This window comes from Ictalurus punctatus, chromosome 3 (genome assembly GCF_001660625.3).
Source record: "Ictalurus punctatus breed USDA103 chromosome 3, Coco_2.0, whole genome shotgun sequence".
Classification (NCBI taxonomy): Eukaryota; Metazoa; Chordata; class Actinopteri; order Siluriformes; family Ictaluridae; genus Ictalurus; species Ictalurus punctatus.
Window position 1 is genome coordinate 25,175,160 of NC_030418.2, and position 20,510 is coordinate 25,195,669.

General features: G+C 37.7%; 2 protein-coding genes across 6 annotated transcripts in view; one reads left to right on the top strand and one right to left on the bottom strand.

Annotated features, from left to right (window-relative positions):
- The window catches only part of dntt (deoxynucleotidyltransferase, terminal), a 131,507-nt gene extending 126,812 nt beyond the window's left edge, over positions 1 to 4,695 (bottom strand). Inside the window, exon 1 of the mRNA XM_017463184.3 lies at positions 4,077 to 4,695. Within this exon, the coding sequence (XP_017318673.1) occupies positions 4,077 to 4,270 (194 nt within the window). The 5' untranslated portion in view covers positions 4,271 to 4,695. The remainder of the gene's footprint in view (positions 1 to 4,076) is intronic.
- Positions 4,696 to 10,260: 5,565 nt separating this feature from the next.
- Positions 10,261 to 20,510, top strand: part of blnk (B cell linker) — a 46,292-nt gene continuing 36,042 nt past the window's right edge. For 2 of the 5 annotated variants that reach the window (XM_017464407.3, XM_017464409.3), the window contains exons 1-2: positions 10,262 to 10,509; positions 10,838 to 10,900. In XM_017464407.3, coding sequence (XP_017319896.1) covers positions 10,441 to 10,509; positions 10,838 to 10,900 — 132 coding nt within the window. In that variant the 5' untranslated portion in view covers positions 10,262 to 10,440. Of the gene's footprint in view, positions 10,510 to 10,837; positions 10,901 to 20,510 lie in introns of all 5 variants that reach the window. The other 3 variants (XM_053679796.1, XM_053679797.1, XM_017464408.3) reach the window with 2 other exon arrangements.

A 20,510-nucleotide genomic window follows, 5' to 3' on the forward strand; every position in this document is an offset into this window, starting at 1 on the left:
TCATTTACTTGTCTGTCATCTGGATGTGTGAGTTTTATCATACGTAAAAAAAATTATAATAATAATAATAATTTTCATTTAAGTTAATACTGATGTCACCCAGTGAATCTACAGATACAGACAGGGCTACAGTGATCAGCCATAACATTAAAACCACCTGCCTAATATTGTGTACTTGTTCAGCCTTTGTCCTTCCTTGGCCCACTTTTAGTAGGTACTAACTATACGAGGAACACCCCAGAAGACCTGCTGTTTTGCAGATGCTCTGACCCGTTGTCTAGCAATCACAATTTGCGCTTGTCAAAGTAACTCAAATCCTTTCTCTTGCCCATTTTTCCTTCTTCCTACACTTCAGCTTTGAAAACTGACTGTTCACTTGCTGCCTAATACATCCTACTCCTTGACAGGTTCCACTTTAATGAGATAATCAATGTTACTCACATCACCTCTCAGTGGTTTTGATGTTATGGCTAGCTAATAAGACTCAGAGGTGTAAATTGAGGCCATAAAGCACTCAGCACCAGAAGGTGTGAAAAAGTCAATACATTTTGAGTACCATCAACTTATCATCCCTGTGCCCTTGAGAATTATGTTCTCTTGTATGCTGTATTACAAACAATTGTCTGGTTAGAATCATAGTATACAGGATGTCCAAGAAGTAATAGACTAGCAACAAAAACAATGAGAAGTCAATAGGATTTCATTATTATTATTTATCATTTGTTTTTATTTTAAATGTCTTAAACAGTCTTACTCAATAATATATTTGGATTTCACATTTAGTGAATGGTTAGAACTACAGAGAAGCACATTTACAAGTTAACAAATTAACATGTCTATTTCAAAGACAAAACATCTTTGAAGAGCAAAGATAATCTGTTTTATGTCTAAACATTATGTTCTTTATGCATATTAATAATAATATTTCTGCTTAAATGTGAAGGGTTTAAAAGTCCTGTTCCTATTTTGACACAGTGTAAGCATTGAAACTGTGCACAAATATCAAATTAAACATTCTTCTGTGAGGTGAGCAGGAAAATAGAGGATCATATCTTGTGCCTCAAGAAAAGGCTGTAATCACATAGCACTGTGCTTTCACCAAGATCATATCAATGCACCACAACTTATAATTCAGCAAATATTCCTGCCATTTTACAGCCTAATGGACAGTGGAGTTTGAGAGATGTTATGCAGTCTTACAGCAACTTTGAAACCAAGTCTTAAAGAAAGGTTCATTTTGTACCTTCAAAGTCAATCAAACCACAGGAGTGAAGCTAAGTCTCAGCTGAGAGTGTGAACTGAATCAAAAGTTCAGTCCTGCAGTCAGGCTGTCAGCTCACTGACATTTCCATATCAAATCCGATCATGGTGTGCAGTTCATGAAACATAAATGAAATCTCTCCCTTCATCTCTCCATCTTTTTCTTCCAGTTTCTCCATCACTCTCTGATTTCTAACCTTTCGCTTTCATCTTCATTTAACTGCACAGCAGAGGCATTCACTGGTCGCTATGTATGAAAGAGAGAGAGAGAGAGAGAGAGAGAGAGAGAGTACAGAGAAGGAGGAAAATAGAGGTGGGAGGCTTCCTGGATTACATGAAGCCCGGTTGAGGTACATGCAGCAAATACATCCTGCTGCACAAAGCTATGCAATCTAGATCTAGCACAAGGACTAATTTAACACAGAACAAGGTCAGAGAGATTTAAACTGAGAGATCTGGTTATGTCACAACTGTCACAAAATGCCATAACTGTGCTGTCATTAATAAGTATATGGATAGTGTGGTAAACGTTTTAAAAATGTACAAATATACTTTTTATCACAATTAGTCCAAGGCAACTATTAGAATACAGGGTATCTCAAAGGTCTCCATACACAGGGGACTATGCTTCCCAGCACGACGTCGGTTATGCAATCGTCAGTGGATGTTAGTGGACGTCTTTTTGAATTTGTTAATAAGTTTGGCAACAGTGTCTTGTGTGCTGTGCTTGCCATGTTTCCTGTTAAAGTTCATCGCATCCTTGCAACAGCTTCCTGATCCAGCCATGAGAATGATTTTAATACATTTTTCTTTTGTCAAAGGCATTCTTAAAGCCTATCTGAAAATATATTTATGGTAAAAAATTGTATTATATTAAATTTATTTATATTATTATTAAATGTATTTACGTGTATATATAAATAATTGTATACAGTGTAGTATATGGATAGCATATATAGTCATAAAATTTGAGTTAAGTGCATAGTGAGGATTTAGTACAAATATTGTATTCAAACTGAATTACAGATTATTCCCAACGTACAGGAATTACATATATGGGGATCTTTCAAACCGTGACCATGTTTTCTTTACAGGAGTTTCTTTACACTTAATTTGTTTTCTTAAAGGAAAGCATTTGTCTTTAAAATCTACTATTGAAAAACTCCATCTCAAACATTACTACTCATGAAAATTTTGGCAACATTGGATGTTCGATCTACATGCGAGTGATTTGCATAATCTGAATCTGAATGGCATGCTCAGAAAACTGATATAAGCATGTGTGTATCTTTTTCTGCATAAATATTGACGTTGCCAAGTCTATAAATATATCTATATAAATATAAATGTGTGTCTATATATATATATATATATATATATATATATATATATATATATATATATATATATATATATATATATAGAGAGAGAGAGAGAGAGAGAGAGAGAGAGAGAGAGAGAGAGAGAGAGAGAGAGTCGTTAACTCTGAATGTAGCCCTTAGTATAATTCACCTATACTATTATACATATACATAATTCTTACATAAATGTACTAAAGTATATTTTAATTTTAAGAGCAGACAAACAAGACTAAATAACTATATTCATGTACAAGTGGAGATCTTCACCAAATGTTTTTTCCAGGCCCAAACCTCACAAATTTCCTGCAGCAGATTTTAGGCACTGCATTTTCAAATATAATAATAATCTTCACCATCTGTTCTTCTGTTTATCTTTATATTCTTTATTCTTGTTTATCTTTAAAAAACATGGATGGCACATGCAAGTATTGTTTTGTATCGTCAGTGGGATTGAAACTAGGCCAGTTTATTATTAATCCACCACTAATGTATACTCCTCACCACCTTGCAAAATGTCAGTTTGCATCTCTTTCAGTCTGTTTCCTGCTGTTAGCTTCAGACAATAGCTCATTGGGTGCTGAGGAACAGTATGATTCAGGAGTTCAAGCTGCATTTCTGGGAATGGTTCCACCCCTCAGCTGTGTGTGACACACTACACCACAGCCAGCCACCGGCTGCGGTTATGCCAGCCTGCCTAAAACAACACCCACTGGTGCCCACAGCCAGCTGCACACGCCTGGCACAGATCTCCAACTGGCAACAGTAGGCAAGTATCAGCTTTACCCAGGCAGACAAACTACTGTTATAGATTCCCATGACTATCCAAAGACATGCAGAAACACACATACACAGCTTTGACATGAAAAGGAGCTTGAAGTGGTGCTGTATTTTGTGACATTTTATGACCTTGAGGGGTAAAGTTCTGTCTAACAGGCTGTTTAATGTCAAACAGCAGTAAAAAAAAATACATGGATAAATAAATAAATAAGACTGAAATTAGACATTGTACAAATGTTACAACTGACGTGCAAATGTTCAGCTTTACAGAGTTCACACGTGTCATTTTCTGAAGCACGAAAAGCTTGATTGTAGCAGGCAATTGTCCCCATCTGACAGAACCCGATAGAGTTTCAGCTTCCCTGTCATTATCCTGTCATCATTTTGGTGTTCTTAGAAATCAGACAAGATACCTTCACATTATCATGAGGATTTGCATACAAATTGATGCATATCAGATTGACAGCCTGCATAAAGTTATGTAAAAGTTATTCTCAGAATAGTGTGCCTTGCAAAGGCAATCAAATGTAATATTCAAATATGCAACAAATCATATTTCAGAATGAAATTTCTTTCATTCTGTGACTAAAACCATAACCAGGCCTTCAGTGACTTGGTCAGTCAGGCATCCACAGTGTTTAAATTTTTGTAAATACAACTGTTTTGCAACTGACATACCTTAAAGTGTTGTCCACAGAGAAGCCCTTTGACCTGGCCAAACTTGTCAGGAAGTTTCTCCGGCTTTTACCCATTCTTCTCTCCACCAGGTACACAGTCACCTCTCTAAACTTCATTTCCTTTTGTGGCTGAGCACAGGTCAATTCAGGTTGCCGACGTTTCCTCAAAAAAGTGGAGAGGGTTGTCTGGAACATTCTTTATACTTGAAATAATAATTAGTTCTACAGTAGGAATTTCAGAAATGTGACAGCAGTGTTGTGGTTCTACTTTGTCAAATGACACAGTCAGAGAAGGTTTTTCTTTGGCAATGGTGATGGTATCGGTGTCTTATTTTTCTGAGAGAGAGAGAGAGTTGGCAGTTGGAGTTGTGGAGTGTGTGTTTGTGACTTGGCAGAGAGATGAGTAACAGGTGTTTTTGATTTGCTACCCATAATAAAACTCAACTACCAGAGCTAAATAATTGAGTTGAATAGGGGCCTGAAGGTAGTAACAAGAAAATATAAGAACATGCAAACAATATTTAAATTATTATATAAACAGAATTATTATGTAAAGTGATGAATGACCTTGCCAAGAACACCAGTGACTGTAACAACAGAAAGAAGGTCAAAAGGACACAACGCTCTCTTCAGTGAAACTGTCAATATTTCTTCCATTACACGGCAGTTATGGAATCATTAGAAAGATTTGGGGTACAGCTCAGACCAGGATAAAGTGGTAACTGAAGATGAATGAATGAAAAATGTATCATTGTAAATGTCTCAATTGCAATACATAGTGTCTTGCATAAGTATTCACCTCCTTTGACCCTTTCCACATTTTTTAGTATTACAACCTGGAGCTGTATTGGACTTAAATGGGCTTTTCACCATTTGATTTACGCAATATGTCTAACATTTGAACGTGAAAAATATTTATTCTGAGACAAAGGTTAATTGAACAAAATAGAAAACATTTGTTGGTTGCTTAAGTATTCATCCCCCAGGACAATACTTGGTAGAATCACCTTTGGCAGCAATTTCAGCTTCATGACTTCTGGGATTTATCTCTATTAGTGTTGCACATCTGGATCTTGATATTTTTGCTGTCAGAACGAATGGAGATGTTAGTGAACTGCAAAACTGCCACAGATTGTCAATTAGATTAAGGTCTGGGCATCTTATGCGAGGCATTTTTAGAAACTTGCTTAAACTAATACAAAGAACAGTGAACAAAGAACAATGCATAGATTCAGTAAATAAATAATCGGTTGTTACCCAGATGAGGGCGGGTTCCCTTCTGAGTCTGGTTCCTCTCAAGGTTTCTTCCTCATATCATCTTAGGGAGTTTTCCCTCGCCACCCAATAGGGATAAATCCACACACTTAAAATCGGTATATGTTTCTGTAAAGCTGCTTTGAGACAATGTCCATTGTTAAAAGAGCTATACAAATAAAATTGAATTGAATTTAATTGAATCGAATTATGGGCTGCACAAAAATTAAAACAGTAAATCTGAACAGTAAACAATGGAACAATGTGTTTATAAACACTACAAGACTATCTGAGATAGAGGTTGTAGTGTTTGTCTTTCCTTTCTCAATTTCTCCGGGGGGGTTACGATAACTCATTACCATTATGGACCCTCACAGATGTCCGGTGTTGTCCAGAAGTTTCTCCCTGCACGCCACCCATATGCAGCCCAGCAGCCCATGCTGTTCCTGCTAGTCGTACATCTGCTTGAGCCAGCAAATGAGCACATCAGTGAAGATGGAGCCCTTCATTAGCTACTCAATAACCACAAAGCAGCATATGTGGGGATGGTCAGCTAGGGCCTTTTTTTTGCATTCTACATTCCACTGCTTCACATGTATTCATATTGTTACTCTTTTTTTTTTATTTCCCTTACGTGTTTTAATGATGGTTTGCTTTTTTTGACTGGCACCTCTTCCCCTATCTTCTTTCTCTTCCTTTTAATGTTTCTCAGGAATAAACTAGTAGTTCTTTTAACAAACATTTGACTACTGCTTTCCATACCACCCCTAAAACATGCTGGGGTTTGTCTTTGAAATGTAAGAAAGATATAATCACAGCATATTTTAAGAAAATATATTGATCTCCACTTTGCATTCACTTAAACCAATGTTGCAAAACTTCACTCTTGGAGATCCAAAGTCTGGCACAGTTTGATCATTTTCCTGCTCGATCACACCTCATTCTGCTCACCAGTTGAACTAGCATGATTAGCAGGGAAATTGCCCAAATGTGTTATACCCCACTCCTCTTGGATCCATATTTAAATAAATGTTTTCTAATCATGTCTAGTATCTGAATTCCTACTTATCAGACTCATTCCTATTGTTTTGGCTGTCTGTAATTTTCTAGTGTTGTCAGAATTCTCAATGAACAAATGATTGGATACATTCCCAGGTTTACTATATTATTAGCCATAGTGCACTGTACATCCACTCTACGTCCACTCCAATGCAGTATACTGCATATTCAGTACCTCAATGTATAGCAATATCTGTCAGCTCGACATTCACAGCTCGACAACAGAATGGCATTGGAGGACATTGGAACAGCCAACTTTATATATAAATGCAAGTTAAAAGTTACAAGTTACAGTGGCAACAAGCTGAGAAGTTCAGCCCAGCCACAGATTCCTCCTCTTCCTCTGTGGTACAATCTCTCCAGCAGGTCCTGAGTCTAGGGTCTATGTCCAGTGGGACATTCCTGATACAGCTCTAACAGGAGCCAACAAATGGGCACCATTATAATGTGTCCAAACAACCTCAATTTTGATTTGGTGGTACAGACTTTACTTCAAGATTCTCATATTTATATTCCATTGACATTTATATCATAAGACACACTTATCCAGAACAACTTGAGGTTGAGGGTTAAGGGCCTTGCTGTGGCAACACTAAGATTTGAACTCTCAAATCTCAAGACCTTCCCATCAGTAGTCCAACATCTTAACCACTGAGCTACCATTGCCCAGTATTCTCCCAGATTATCAAGCTCCTCATCCTCAGAAGTTCATCTTCTCCCAGAGTATCAGGTTCCTCATGGATAGTAATCCCAACAGTCCTGCAGAGGTCAAAGCTTGTGACCATAGAGTGACTGGTGGAGTGAGAGAGCATCATCATTACAAACTGGCGCAGCAACTGTAACATTTCATTGTTTTGTATGTTTCATTTTTGGTTTTTGGCTGCACCACAAGTTGTAACATTAACATATTGATCAGTACCAGTACTTCTCTGTAAAATGAACCCTCAAGCAGACAAAGTGTGTACAAAAAATACAACATGATAATGGAGTAGTATACAGTATGTCTCTTTCAGTTTGCTGAAAAAGTCTATTATTGATGACCAGCAAAGGACTTAATAATTGAAAGGAAAAAAAAGTGTGTATGTGTATGGGTAGGTGGGTGTGTGGGTGGGTGCATGTGTGTTAAACATTTATGCCTAGATTCTTATTAGCTTAGTGCTGGGATGTTAACTGGTGCCACAATGTTGCTTTTGTTCAATTGTTTGCCTGCTTCTTTCCAACCCCTCATATGTGCACTGGTTTGGCTTTGATCCCAAATTAAACTCAGTCTGGCTGATAAATGGCCTGCCCCTGTACACCTGCAGCACAGAAGAAAGAATTCACAAGCACATAACCCAGGTTGAACCTCTCTTCAAAACCAGAACAAATAAAAACATTTAATATGCCAGTGTTTGAAATTCAATTTTTCAGCCTATTCATTATGAATAGATGTGGGAACTACAAAACCTTACTGAATTCGAGTTAAATATTCAAGTATCTCTACTTTATTCACTCAATACTTTTGACTTTTTCTCATTGCATCAAGTGTCTCTATTTACAAACAACTGGTTGCCTTTTTTTGCGTCAGACAACATTAAGCATTTGTTTAAGCACCAGATTTCTAACAAATCTAAACTCTGACAGATGTGACAACAAAAACAGATGGTTAAATGAGCCCTTGATAAATGTATTTACAAATTGATATCTTTTATCTGCAATTGATTGTGTGTCCAGCTACACACACACACACACACACACACACACACACACACACACACACACACACACACACACACACACATGAAGTGTCTACCAACAAAAAAAGGAAGCAAAGTGACAAAAAGCACAATGTGTAAAGCAGCTTTGCAATGAAGGAAATCTGTACAGTGATGATGTCTACGAAGTACAGCAACATAAACAAAATTAAAGCAGTGGCAAGCCAGCTGAAGTTGAATTAGATCACAGGACATTCAGTTAGTCAGATAGTCAGCTCTTATTCTGTTCCAATTCTTGCTGAATGTGGTGCCAAACAAGTAAAACAAAACTTGGCATTCAACAATTCTAAAAATAAAACACGGAGGAAAATTATCTGATAATTATTGCTATAAATATCTGCCATTAGCTAGATTTTGTATTTATATAGCCAGTGTGCATTGTTGTAGCCAGCCAGTGACATGTTAGTTTGTATGTACAGTCAGAGTTATTAGCATGCTAGCTAACATTTGAGAGATGAAGAATCTCAAGAATTAGCATTATGATATACACCGATCAGCCATAACATTAAAACCACCTGCTAATATTGTTTAGGTCCCCCTTGTGCCACCAAAACAGCTCTGACCCATCGAGGCATGGATTCCTGAAGGTGTGCTGTGGTATCTGGCACCAAGACGTTAGCAGCAGACCCTTTAAGATTGGACATGGGTTGTCCAGCACATCCCACAGATGCTCGATCGGATTGAAATGTGGGGAATTTAGAGGCCAAATCAATGCTTTGAACTCATTGTCATGTTTCTTAAATCATTCCTGAACTATTTTTGCAGTGTGGCAGGGTGCATTATCCTGCTGAAAGAGGCCACTGCAATTCGGGAATACCGTTGCTATGGTCTGCAACAATGGTTAGATAGCTGAGATTGGACCAGATGGGCTAGCCTTTACTTCACACGTGCATCAGTGTGCCTTAGGCACCCCTGACCCTGTCGGTTGTTCACCAGTTGTTCTTCCTTAGACCACTTTTTTGTAGGTACTAACCAATGTCTACCATGTAAACCCCACAAGATTTGTGGTTTTGGTGATGCTTTGACCCAGTCATCTAGCCATCACAATTTGGCCTTTGTCAAAGTTGATCAGATCCATTTTTCCTGCTTCCAACACATCAACTTTGAGAACTGACTATTCACTTACTGTCTAATATATCCCACCCCTTGGCAGGTGCCTTTGTAATAAGATAATCAATGTTATTCACGTCACCTGTTGGTGGTTTTAATGTTATGGCTGACCAGTGTGTACGTGCTATAAGCCAAGTTTAGATCATATTTGCATATTCTACATTTTGTTAGGTGAAATCTGCATTAATACACCATGATTTATTTTTATTTTTTTAAATGCAGCTTTACACAGCTAATTTTTATTTCTCTGCTTTAACTTGACAAAAAAGTTACTTTATTTTAATTGTACTTTAACATTATGTTGAGTATTAGCAGCTGTATTCAAATAGTATGCTGTGTATGTGTACCACCACATTACTGAATGCTAAACTTTATATAGTAATTATTGATTTTTCTTATTACATTTCAACCCCGAAATCTGTCTGAAAGTCTCAGGATTCTTTATTAGAGTTTTTTTGTTTGTTTGTTTGTTTGTTTGTTTGTTCTAATAGATTCAGTTGAGAATTATCATCCAAAACACAGACGTTACCATCAGCCCTGTTCCACTTATTCAATTCACTACACATTCGCATTTCATTTGATTGCTGGTCTGTCAGTGAAGTCCAGAAATGAAAACTACTCAACTAAATAAAGCAACATAAATGCCACACCAAAAATGTGGTCTACAGGACCTGATCTAAACTATAGACCTACTTCTACAGTCAGATGAGGTTTAGTTTAGCCCAGTATATCTTGTTCTCTACCTATATTCTAACATTTGTTATGAATTAAATTGTGAAATGAATGTTTTGAAAGTGAAATGTTCACCACCATACTGAGCCTTTCACTTCCCCTTCTAATGCTGTACAAGCCACGCTTTAAGAAGGCAACCTCCTGCTTATTCACCCCTTAAAAGTGCATGCTTAATCCCAGAGGATTTTTATATACTCTAGCATTGCCAAAGAGTGTTACAGTATTTATGACCTGGTTTGTGACAGTTCACCAGAATAGTAAGTGCGCAATCTGACTGCTGTTTCACATGAGAGAGCATGAGTTGGCCAGCGAGACTGTCAGAGAGACCATCACAATGACAAGAGGAACTTCCCACATTATGTGAAGTCCAGTTGCGGTGTAGTTACAGTAAACACCTCAGATCGACAAGCCGCTGTCAGATAGCTCACAGTTTGATGTGGAATAGTTGAAGCTGAAATGAGTCTGCCAACCAGGGAACAGTTTGAGGAGTGGAGCTCAGCACAGGTAGCCAGCTTCTTGTCTCAGGTAAGTGAGTGGAAAAGCTCTCTGGCTCAGCAGGAAGACATTTCTGCTGTTACTTTGTAAAATTATCTGTACAGAATAACAGAAGTGAAGATAATAATCATGTGTTAGCACATGGGAGATGCTGTCAGTATACAGTGTTTAGCTCATTAAGTGTAATCCAGTCTATCAAGTGTATGTGTAATATGAGAAAGCTGGACAGTCTTACTCATGTAAAAAGAAACATTATACCAGCAGTTTATACAGAGATACATACACACATACTCATCGTAATGTAGCAGTTTATAATATGCAATGCTTGGAAGTATAATATTATGCATGTTACTCACAGAACAAGATGAGAGACTGTGCTGTAACAGTGCAGAGAATGAAGATTGATGGCCGGTGGTTCCTGGTAGGTGGCACATAAAGTGGAAGTCATTTCTTGTGACAAGTAGTAATTATTAATATTATTTGCATCACTTACATGAAATTATTTTTAGATTGCCTGTATTGTCTACAGAAAAATTAATCTATCTGTAATATCAGTGAAACTACACAGAAGTGAAAAAAACTATGTATTTACTTACTTTATTTATCCTACACTCTCATTTTTATTCATTATTTTATTTTTATGATCTATGTTTGCTTAAATGATTTTTGTGATGTATTCAAGTCTTAGTAGCGTATGGTATCATGATTTTTTAAATTATTATTATTATTTAGACTGATACCAGAATTCAGTAGCGTTTTACCACTGGAATGTGATGAACTACCACATTGCTTGGTACGGAGCCCCTAAAGGGATATGGTGGTGGAAAAAAATTGGGATGGGAGAAAAAAAGTTTCAAAGCTTTTGCGTTCTCTCGCAAAACTTTTGCGTTCCCTCGCAAAGATAGCCTACCTGTTGTGTTGCCTACCTACTTCTGTGGTTTGTGCTTGTATCTTCACAGCATCACTTGAGTAATTTTTTCGTCGAAACAATGCTCTTTCGTGTAATATCCTTTTCAGGTGTCTTTCATTTACGTCAAAACCGTGCCTAGAACTAAGCACAGACCGTATTTCTTTATTTCTAAGTTCAAAATAACACTATGGACCGCTCCATTGTGAACCTACGGAGCTGTCTGAACCATTACCAGCAGGAAAATAAATAGGAAATGTTTGACCGAACTCATAACAGGTTTTGCGAGGGAACGCAAAAGTTTCTCGGGGGAAAGCAAAAGCTTTCCCATCCCAGTTTTTTTCCACCACCATGTTCCTTTAGGGGTTTCATAGCTTGGCAAGAATAAGATTTGCTAAATTCTTTTAAAAACATACTCATCATTCCCTACGTTTCACTACTATGATATTTTCTGTCCTTGGGGAGCTGGAGCATCTGAAATTCAAGGCTTGTGCTTCCATCGAGTATTTCTAGTTCTTGAAACTTGATGTTCTAACCCATTACATTTTCTCAAAAACCTAAACGATACTCCTTTCAGATTAATATATGACTCATACAACAATATAGGGTGGATTCCATTTACGAGACTTAGCTCTGAAAGGTCACATAGTATGTAGAGTAAATTATATAACATCACAGATATGTTCCTGAGGAGCACAGTCATGTGTATTGTGAATGTACAATGTGCTAATACAATGTGCTAAAGGTTTCTAATGGATTATCTAATAGATCTCAAACTTCTCGAACCCCATTATGTTCAAAAATATTAAGTATGCCATAATATCAAGTTGTTAACTCATTGCAGTATTAGGGAAGTGAAGTAACAGAGGAAATGTACAAATTGTGTTTTTTAATGATAATGTAAGCATCCTGTCACGTGGGTTTACCCAACAATGGGTATTCAGTGCGATTCAGTCAAAATGCTTAGTCACTTACATTTAGCTGAAACTGAAGCATTTTGTATCCATAAAATGAAATTAGGAACTGTTAGTTAAGTTTCAGTCAGCTTAGTTTCAGTCAGCTCCAATATTCTTACCACAGAATGAAGTGTTACCTCTAGATAGGGTTGAACAGTATAAATCTGTGAGTTAGGTGTTGGTTTTATCAAATGAATTATGTTGTTATAAACAGGCCTGGTGCAGATTGTAGTGTTGCTTGCCTTACAATTCCAGAGACTCTGATTTGTTCCTGGACAAGGGTTACTTCCCATTTTCTCTCACATATCAGGTTTCAGAAACTTCTCAGAAACATGCTGGTAGATTGACTACACTAAATTATTCCTTCGCAACCGTGACTAAGACAAAACCGTACCCAAAGATAACTATAACCTTGACTTGTTATAAACTGATAAACTAGTAAAACTTGACGTCTTATAAACTTATAAAGTAGTTATACAAATTAATATAGTCTGTTTCATGGCCTGGCTTTTACAGTGTATTTTACTCTTTAACTTGGGTATTGATTATTAGGTAGTAAATGATCATGTATTAACAGAGTTTAGACCAGATTACTTAATGATTAATTTATAAAGGTGTCTATTTTCAACCAGAACTACATGTGAGACAAAAAGTGGCATGTCTTCAAAAAAAATTAAAATAGCATTTTCAATCATTATTCAATTGAAATATCAATTGATGTGATATTCTTCTGTGGAAAAAGTAAGTACAGTCTTGGCCTCAGAAGCTAGTATTGCCTACTTTGCAGAAAAAAAACTTCTTGTAGAAGTTTTGCATAATTGTCCACTAGTCTCTGACATCAGCTTGACTACTAATATTTTACTAAATATTTGACCACTCTTCCATGCAATATTCTTTCAGTTGCAAGATGTTTGAGGGTTTATTTGCATGTACTGCCAGTTTCAAATCTCCCCACAGAATTTCAATAGGATTCAAATCCAGCTGACTAGGCCATTCCATAACCTTCCATTTCTTCTTTTTGAGCCATTCCTTGGTGGATTTGCTAGTGTGCTTAAGATCTTTATCATGTTGAAAGGTCCACTTTCTGTTCAACTTTCTGACAGATGGCCTCACATTATCTTCAAGCACTTTGATATGATGCAGAATTCATAGTTGAATCAATGAATGCAAGCAGTCCCAGAGGCAGAGAAGCAACCCCAACCATAAAATTTCCACCACCGTGCTTCACAGTTGGTATGAGGTGCTTCTCCTGAAAAACTGTCTTTGGTTTGCGCCAAACATGTCTGCTGCTACTATGGCCAAACAACTATATCTTTGATTTGTCTGTCCTGAGCACATTATTCCAAAAGGCCTGGTCTTTGCCTTTATGCTCATTGGTAAACTGTAGTCTTGCTCTTCTTTTTAGACAGTAAAGGCTTTTTCCTGGCATGTCTCCTATGCAGGTCAAATTTGTGCAATCTCTTTCTGATTGTAGAAGCATGCACTTTGACACCAACAGTTGCAAGACTTAGTAGTAGATCCTATAATTCAATTTTCAGGTTCTTGGAGACTTCTTTTTGCATCATACAGGCTGCTCTTGGGCTGAATTTGCTGGAATGTCCGGTCCTGGACAAATTGGCAGTTGTTTGAACTCTGCACCACTTGTAGATAATTTTCCTTACAGTGGAATGATGTATTTAAAATAATTTGGAGATCTTTTTAAATCATTTGCCAGATTCACAGGCATCCACAACCTTGTTTCTGAAGGCCTTACAGAATTCTTTAGATCTTAGAATGATGACACCACACACCTCAATAGCAGGAACACTAGACATTACATATGAGAGGGGTCTAAATAAGACAGGTTCCTCCTGCACTCCCTAAGCAGCTTCTAGTCACTGGCACCCTGAACACTTGACTAATTTTATGGATTTGAAGGTATGATAAATGTAGGCGTGTAATTACTTTTTCCATGTGACTGACCTTTTTTTTGTTGTTGTTCATTTAAATTGTGAAACTTACTACAAAATGTCAGTTTCATGTGTCATTTGATAGAGTGTATCACCTCTGTTAATAGACACTGTTTCAAATAGGATCAAATGTTTGCTTGCCCAAATATGTCAAAAAAGTCAACAATTTCCATGGAGTGTACTTATTTTTTCACATGACTTATATATTCAACACACATATATCTTTGCTGAAAGAAGTGTTTCCCATAAAAAGCATGACATAGCCAAGAATAGTTAATCAGCGCAAAAATCAGGAAGCAAAAAGTGTTCATTTACCAGCAACATCTATTATTTAAATGAGCTGTAGAGGAATCCAAAGAGGAGCTGCCTATACAGTAAACCTAGGATGATTCTTATCAACAGGATTCTTTTATGTATCTTGCATGGACTACTGAGGTTTATACAAATTTCCCAGACTGAAATAACAGTAATGACCAGTACACCTTTTAATGACTATTTAGAAACTGCAGAACTGAGGTTCTTTAAGTCTTACCAGTGATTTATCAGGAAGTTTATCAAAATCATGTTTCACTTGCACTGCACAAAGGTGCTCATGGTCAACAGCTGCTGAGAGGGACTTCAGCCACTTAACACAGTGGTTAACCTTGACCCCCTTTCTATGGCATCCTGATTTATCTCAGTAGTATTCCATATGCATCCATGTGGATAACTCTGAGGTGGGGAAATATGGATTTGCATTCCTAATAACTAGGAAAATGTTTCTCAATCCACTTACTTGACAGCAAAAAGGAATTATGACACTGCCAGAGCGTAATTATGTTGTTGGCAAAAAGGATGTCCTAACTAGCCCTGAAGGAGTGGCATCACCTGGTCAAATACAGTGTTTTCTCTTTTGACTGTGTATGCAGAACATCCTAATCTCACATGGAAGTCACACATCCCCTTTTTTTTTTTTTGCATCGTCAGATATATCCTGTTTTTATCTATTGTAACTTTACTATATTTTAGAGATCTGCTACAAATAACACTAAAAAAACAAAAGCAGATTCATGGTCATGAATACGTGAGAGGAAACTGACACTTAACCTATCAGTCTGCCAACCTGCTTGTTTGTTTCCATCAATATAAAGATCTATGATGCACAAGCCAACAACCCTGAACCCAATGACAAGCTTGTTGAGTGGATTTCCAGCGGCTCTGTGAAGGAAAGTAAACAACCTGCGCACAACACCAGCTCCTTTCGTCATCTTGTCACAGGTTAAAGCTCCCCACTAACTCCCGTACAGTGGGGGAAATAAGTATTGGAAGCGTCAACATTTTTTTCAGTAAATATATTTGATATATATGAGGCTATTGATATGAAATTTTCACCAGACATCAGTATTAACTCAAGAAATCTGGAAATATAAAGAATTCATTAAAGTTATGTGTAATAGAGTGGAATGACACAGGAAAAATGTATTGAACACGTTAACTGAAATGTATTTAATATTTAGTGCAGAAGCCTTTGTTTGTAATGACAGCTTCAAGATGCTTCCTGTGTGAAGAAATTAATCAGCCACAGTATTCAGGTGTGATTTTGGGCCATTCTTCTAAACATATTGTCTTTAAATCTTGTTCAATTACATTCAAGTCAGGTGATTGACTGGGCCATTCTAACACCTTTTTCTCTGAAACCAATTGAGAGTTTCCTTTGCTGTATGCTTTGTACCAATGTCCTGCTGGAAAGTCCACCCATGTCTCATCTTCATCATCCTGGTGGATGGCAGCAGATTCTTCTCAAGAATCTCCCGGTAAAGGGTTCCATTCATCGTTCCTTCAATTATATGTAGTCTGCCAGTACCGTGTGATGAAAAACAGCCCCACACCATGATGCTTCCACCTCCAAACTTCACTGTTGGTATAGTGTTTTTAGTGTGATGTCAGTGACATTTCTTCTCTAAACATAGTGTGTAGTATGACAGCCAAAAAGTTCAATTTTGCTCTCATGTGACCAGACTACACTCTCCCAGTATTTCACAGGCTTGTCCAAAGGAGTTGTAGCAAACTTTAAACGAGCTTCGACATGCTTTTTCTTTAGTAATGGAGTCTTGCACAGTGAACGTGAGCAGTAGAGTGCATTGCCTATTGTTTTCTCTGTGACGATGGCACCTGCTCCCTACAAGTGATTCTGGAGCTCTTTTCGAGTGGCCCTTGGCCCTTGGGCTACTCTTCTGACTAGTCTTCTGACTCCCTTGTCAGAAATCTTGCGAGGAGCTCCTGTGCGTGGCCAGTTGATGACAGAGTGATGTTGCTTCCACTTGTGGATAATGGCCCCACTGGTGCTTACTGGAAGTTTCAGAAGTTTTGAAATACATCTGTACCCGATTCCATCAATATATTTTGCAATAATAAAGTTCCGAAGGTCTTGTGAGAGCTCTTTGCTTTTACCTATCATGAGATGTTTCTTGTGTGACACCTTGGCAACGAAAAGCCTTTCTATAGACCATCAATTTACTAATCCAGCTGATATTAATTTGCACAGATAGGGGGAATAACTACTTATGGATTTCACCCTAACCCTAACTGCCCCCACAACAGTCAGCATCATATCTGATGTTGGACTAACTCTCTTAATGGTCACAAAGCTCCCACAATCTAAAAGTCCGTTCCAAATGATTAAAGCACTCAGGTATGGCTCAAGACTGTTAGCCTTCATAGAATTGTTGGTTATTCCCATAATCTAATTAATTAATTAGAATCTCAGTAATCGTTAGACTTTAAGGTAACACTTTACAGAATGAAGGCCATTTTTAAAATGTGCAATATAAATAAATTTGACGTGACTTGACTTGACTTGACTTGGATGCCTGGGTGTTATCTCAGACCCAACAGCCAAATAGAGATGCTGAAGGAGAAGCTCAACCAGTTCCGCCCAACCTGAAAAATGAAGAATGAAGTTGACTGGAACCTTCCATGGAACTTCCTGTCCAAGAATTCCGTCTGGTGAACATATCCTCTAGTCTTAGACACGTGTCCTTGATTTCTAGTATGACAATCCTCTAGTCTCACATTTTTGATGATAAATGGATGGTATACTGGATATGTTGATGGTTTCTGTTATGTGGAGCGAGAACATTCCTAAACGATCACAGAATATGGGACTGTCTTCAGTTCTTTGGTGAACTGAGAGAGCTATAGTCCAAATAGTTCCTGCTAAAAACATTTCTGGTGTGGGATAATGAGCCCAGACATCTGGTTACCTGGTCATTCTCTTCTTTGTTCTTTCTGTCTAATTAAAATGATAGCTGCAGTTGTTTTCCTCTTCCCTACTGTTGGAAAAGTGCTAAGTCTTTCTGTAAAAAGAAGTATTTATGATGTCTACCCATTTAATAGCAATGGCTTGGTAATTCTCGTTTTCATCCTCACAAAGGTTAGGTTTTATTGTATTGTGTTGTATTTACCATTTTTATGTAGTTACCTCTAGCTTTTATGTAGTTTTATATTGCTATAAAATATGTGCTGCAGTAGAACACAGAAATATTCGAGATGGTTTCCATTGCATTCTTTCAGTTATTGTGGCCTTGGTTTCATCATTGGAAAAAAAAAAAAAAAAGAAAAAAAAAAAAGGGAAAAAAGTTAGCATGCACATTGTGATGTAAATCAATACGGGTAATAAAAGCTTAAACAGACTTCTTTTAATATGCCAATGACTAAGCCTTCTGTAGAACTGTTCAGCTTTCTCAGACAGGCATTGATTCAGAATGTCTGGGTTTGTCTGCATTCCCATCATTTCTGAATTTTATTAAGATTTATCCCTTATCAATATGTGTTTGTGTGTTAGCATTAGTTATTGATAAAGCCAGGGCCTGAACCAGAACAAAATACATTGCCGAATCAAAACTTTGAAGGAATGAAGGCATGTATCAGTCAAGAGAAGCAAAGCATCCCTGCTAGTAATCTCCATGCTGTACATGCTGTCATGCTCAGTGGGTACCAAGGGTATGCAATGAATTACTTCACTGCAGCGCATATTCAAGCACTGCTCATGCATTTAACCATCTGCTCCTATTCTAGGGTGCCTAGGAAATTAGTCAGTAGATTATAATAACATTGCCTGAGACTAGGTGAGCACAGGCGAACAATGAATCCTTACTGAGCAGCTCGTTTGGAGCTGAGCCATTGATGAGTACTAAATAAAACATGAGATATTCTCACAGCTTTCGTAAACTACTCTTATGCTCATGCTGCCGTGAGAACCATATGGTGCTGAGGTGAAGCAAGACTCACCCACACGTATCACACACAGAGGAAATAGAAAACAGCGAAGTAGAAAACAACAGATGAGAAATATTTGTGATATGAGACATATTTATGTTATTTACATTATTCTCAATACTGTAGGATTCCTCCTGTGTTCTGCCCCTACTGTGCATCCTGTGCTTCTTTATAAAGGAGCGTAAGGTCAAAGTCTATTCTCATGGTCCGTCTTTTGCGCTGACATCTTAGACTAGTTTCTGACAGCGTTAGAGTGAGTTCTTTGAGTTGACAGCATGGATGATGTTCTAGTGCCCTGTTTATGAGGCAGCTCTGCTTTTTAATATGCAGCTGGTCTTCCAGGCCACCGGGGTGCCTTGTGTCTCACTCCAGCTCCTCAAGAAGTCTACATAAATAATTCACTCATCCTGTATCTGAGGAGGCACTCAGCTGAAATAGATTTGATATTTTATGCTGTGTCAAAAGCCTAAGCTTGGGATTAAACACAAACAATGCATCGGAGCATTGTGGCTCTGGCATACACCAGCCTTCGTTATCACAAATACTCCAAATAGTATTCATCTGTGGCTTCGCAGTAAAAATGCACAATTTGGTTTGGGGGATTTTTTTTTATTTATTTTTTTGTCAGGTTCTGTCAAATCCTTTAAGGATTGAAAAATTATTCAAATACTGCAGTTTTCCTTTAGACTCTTTCTTTAGTCACATTGCTGCAGCTCTTTGCTATACATTAAACAGTCACACTGAAGGATAGTGAGAGGATAATACTTATTTCTAATATTCCCTGTTTGTGTTGCATACATACTGGTAATTGATGAAAGCTTGTAAACAACACAAAATGGTTTATTTATTACTCTAAAATTATGTGTTGTTCTGTTCTGTGTTGTATGCAGAGTACAAGAAGCCATATAGACATGTTTCTGAGTAAGAAAGTGAAATTGTGAGAAAGTTCCTTGAGTAATAATACCTTTTTATAAATGTGTTCATTGCAAACTGTCTAAAGGACTGTGGTGCATGTAGCTGGAATGGACTTAATTAAAACCAAGTTTTAAGCAACTTTTTTCTTCAGTATTTATGGATTTAGAGACCTCTCTGGCAGATATGCTATCGCAAGCATCATGCATTATTACATGCATATTAATACAATGGTTGTAGTGCCTGATATCAAATCAAATTAGAATGAGGAAGTTGTGTTTTGTTTGATTTCTTATTGTGTAATGTGTAAGAAAGTGTAAGACAGTGGTTAAAGGCTCACCAGGCCCCCAAGTCTATCCTTAAACTTGTGTAACTACTACATCGCATGGCCAAAAGTTTGTGGACACCTGACTGTCATACCCATATGTTGGTCTTCTCCAAACTGTTGCCACAAATTTGGAAGCACACAATTGTTTAGGATGTCTTTTTTTATACTGTAACATTACAATTTCCCAACACTGTCAATGATTGAGGCTAGACCTTCTTTATTGTCCAGGGTTGTAAGGTCATTTTTATTTTTCTCCATTTGATTCCAATTTGGTAATCTTATCATATCTAGTAGGGAGGATAAGGGTTAACACATCCATCCATCCATTTTCCATACTGTTTATCCTACAGAGGGTCGTAGGGGATCCTGGAGCTTATCCCAGGGAACTCAAGGCGGGGGGCGCCCTAGACGGGGTGCCAAACCATCGCCAGGCACAATCCCACACACATTCACACACACTATGGAGAATTTGGAAATGCCAGTCAGCCTACAGCACGTCTTTGTAGTGAGGGAGGAAATCGGAAACCCCCGAAGCACGTCCCCATGTATATATGCAAATGCCGCGCACACACGGCGATGGCTAATTTCAAACCCCTAGCCACAGACGTGCAAGGCAAACATGTTAACCACTAAGCCACTGTGCCCCCCAGGATAGCACATATTTCCTCCTAAACATGTGAAGCACCCCTTTTTATACTGCAGCATATACAGTACTGTGTCAC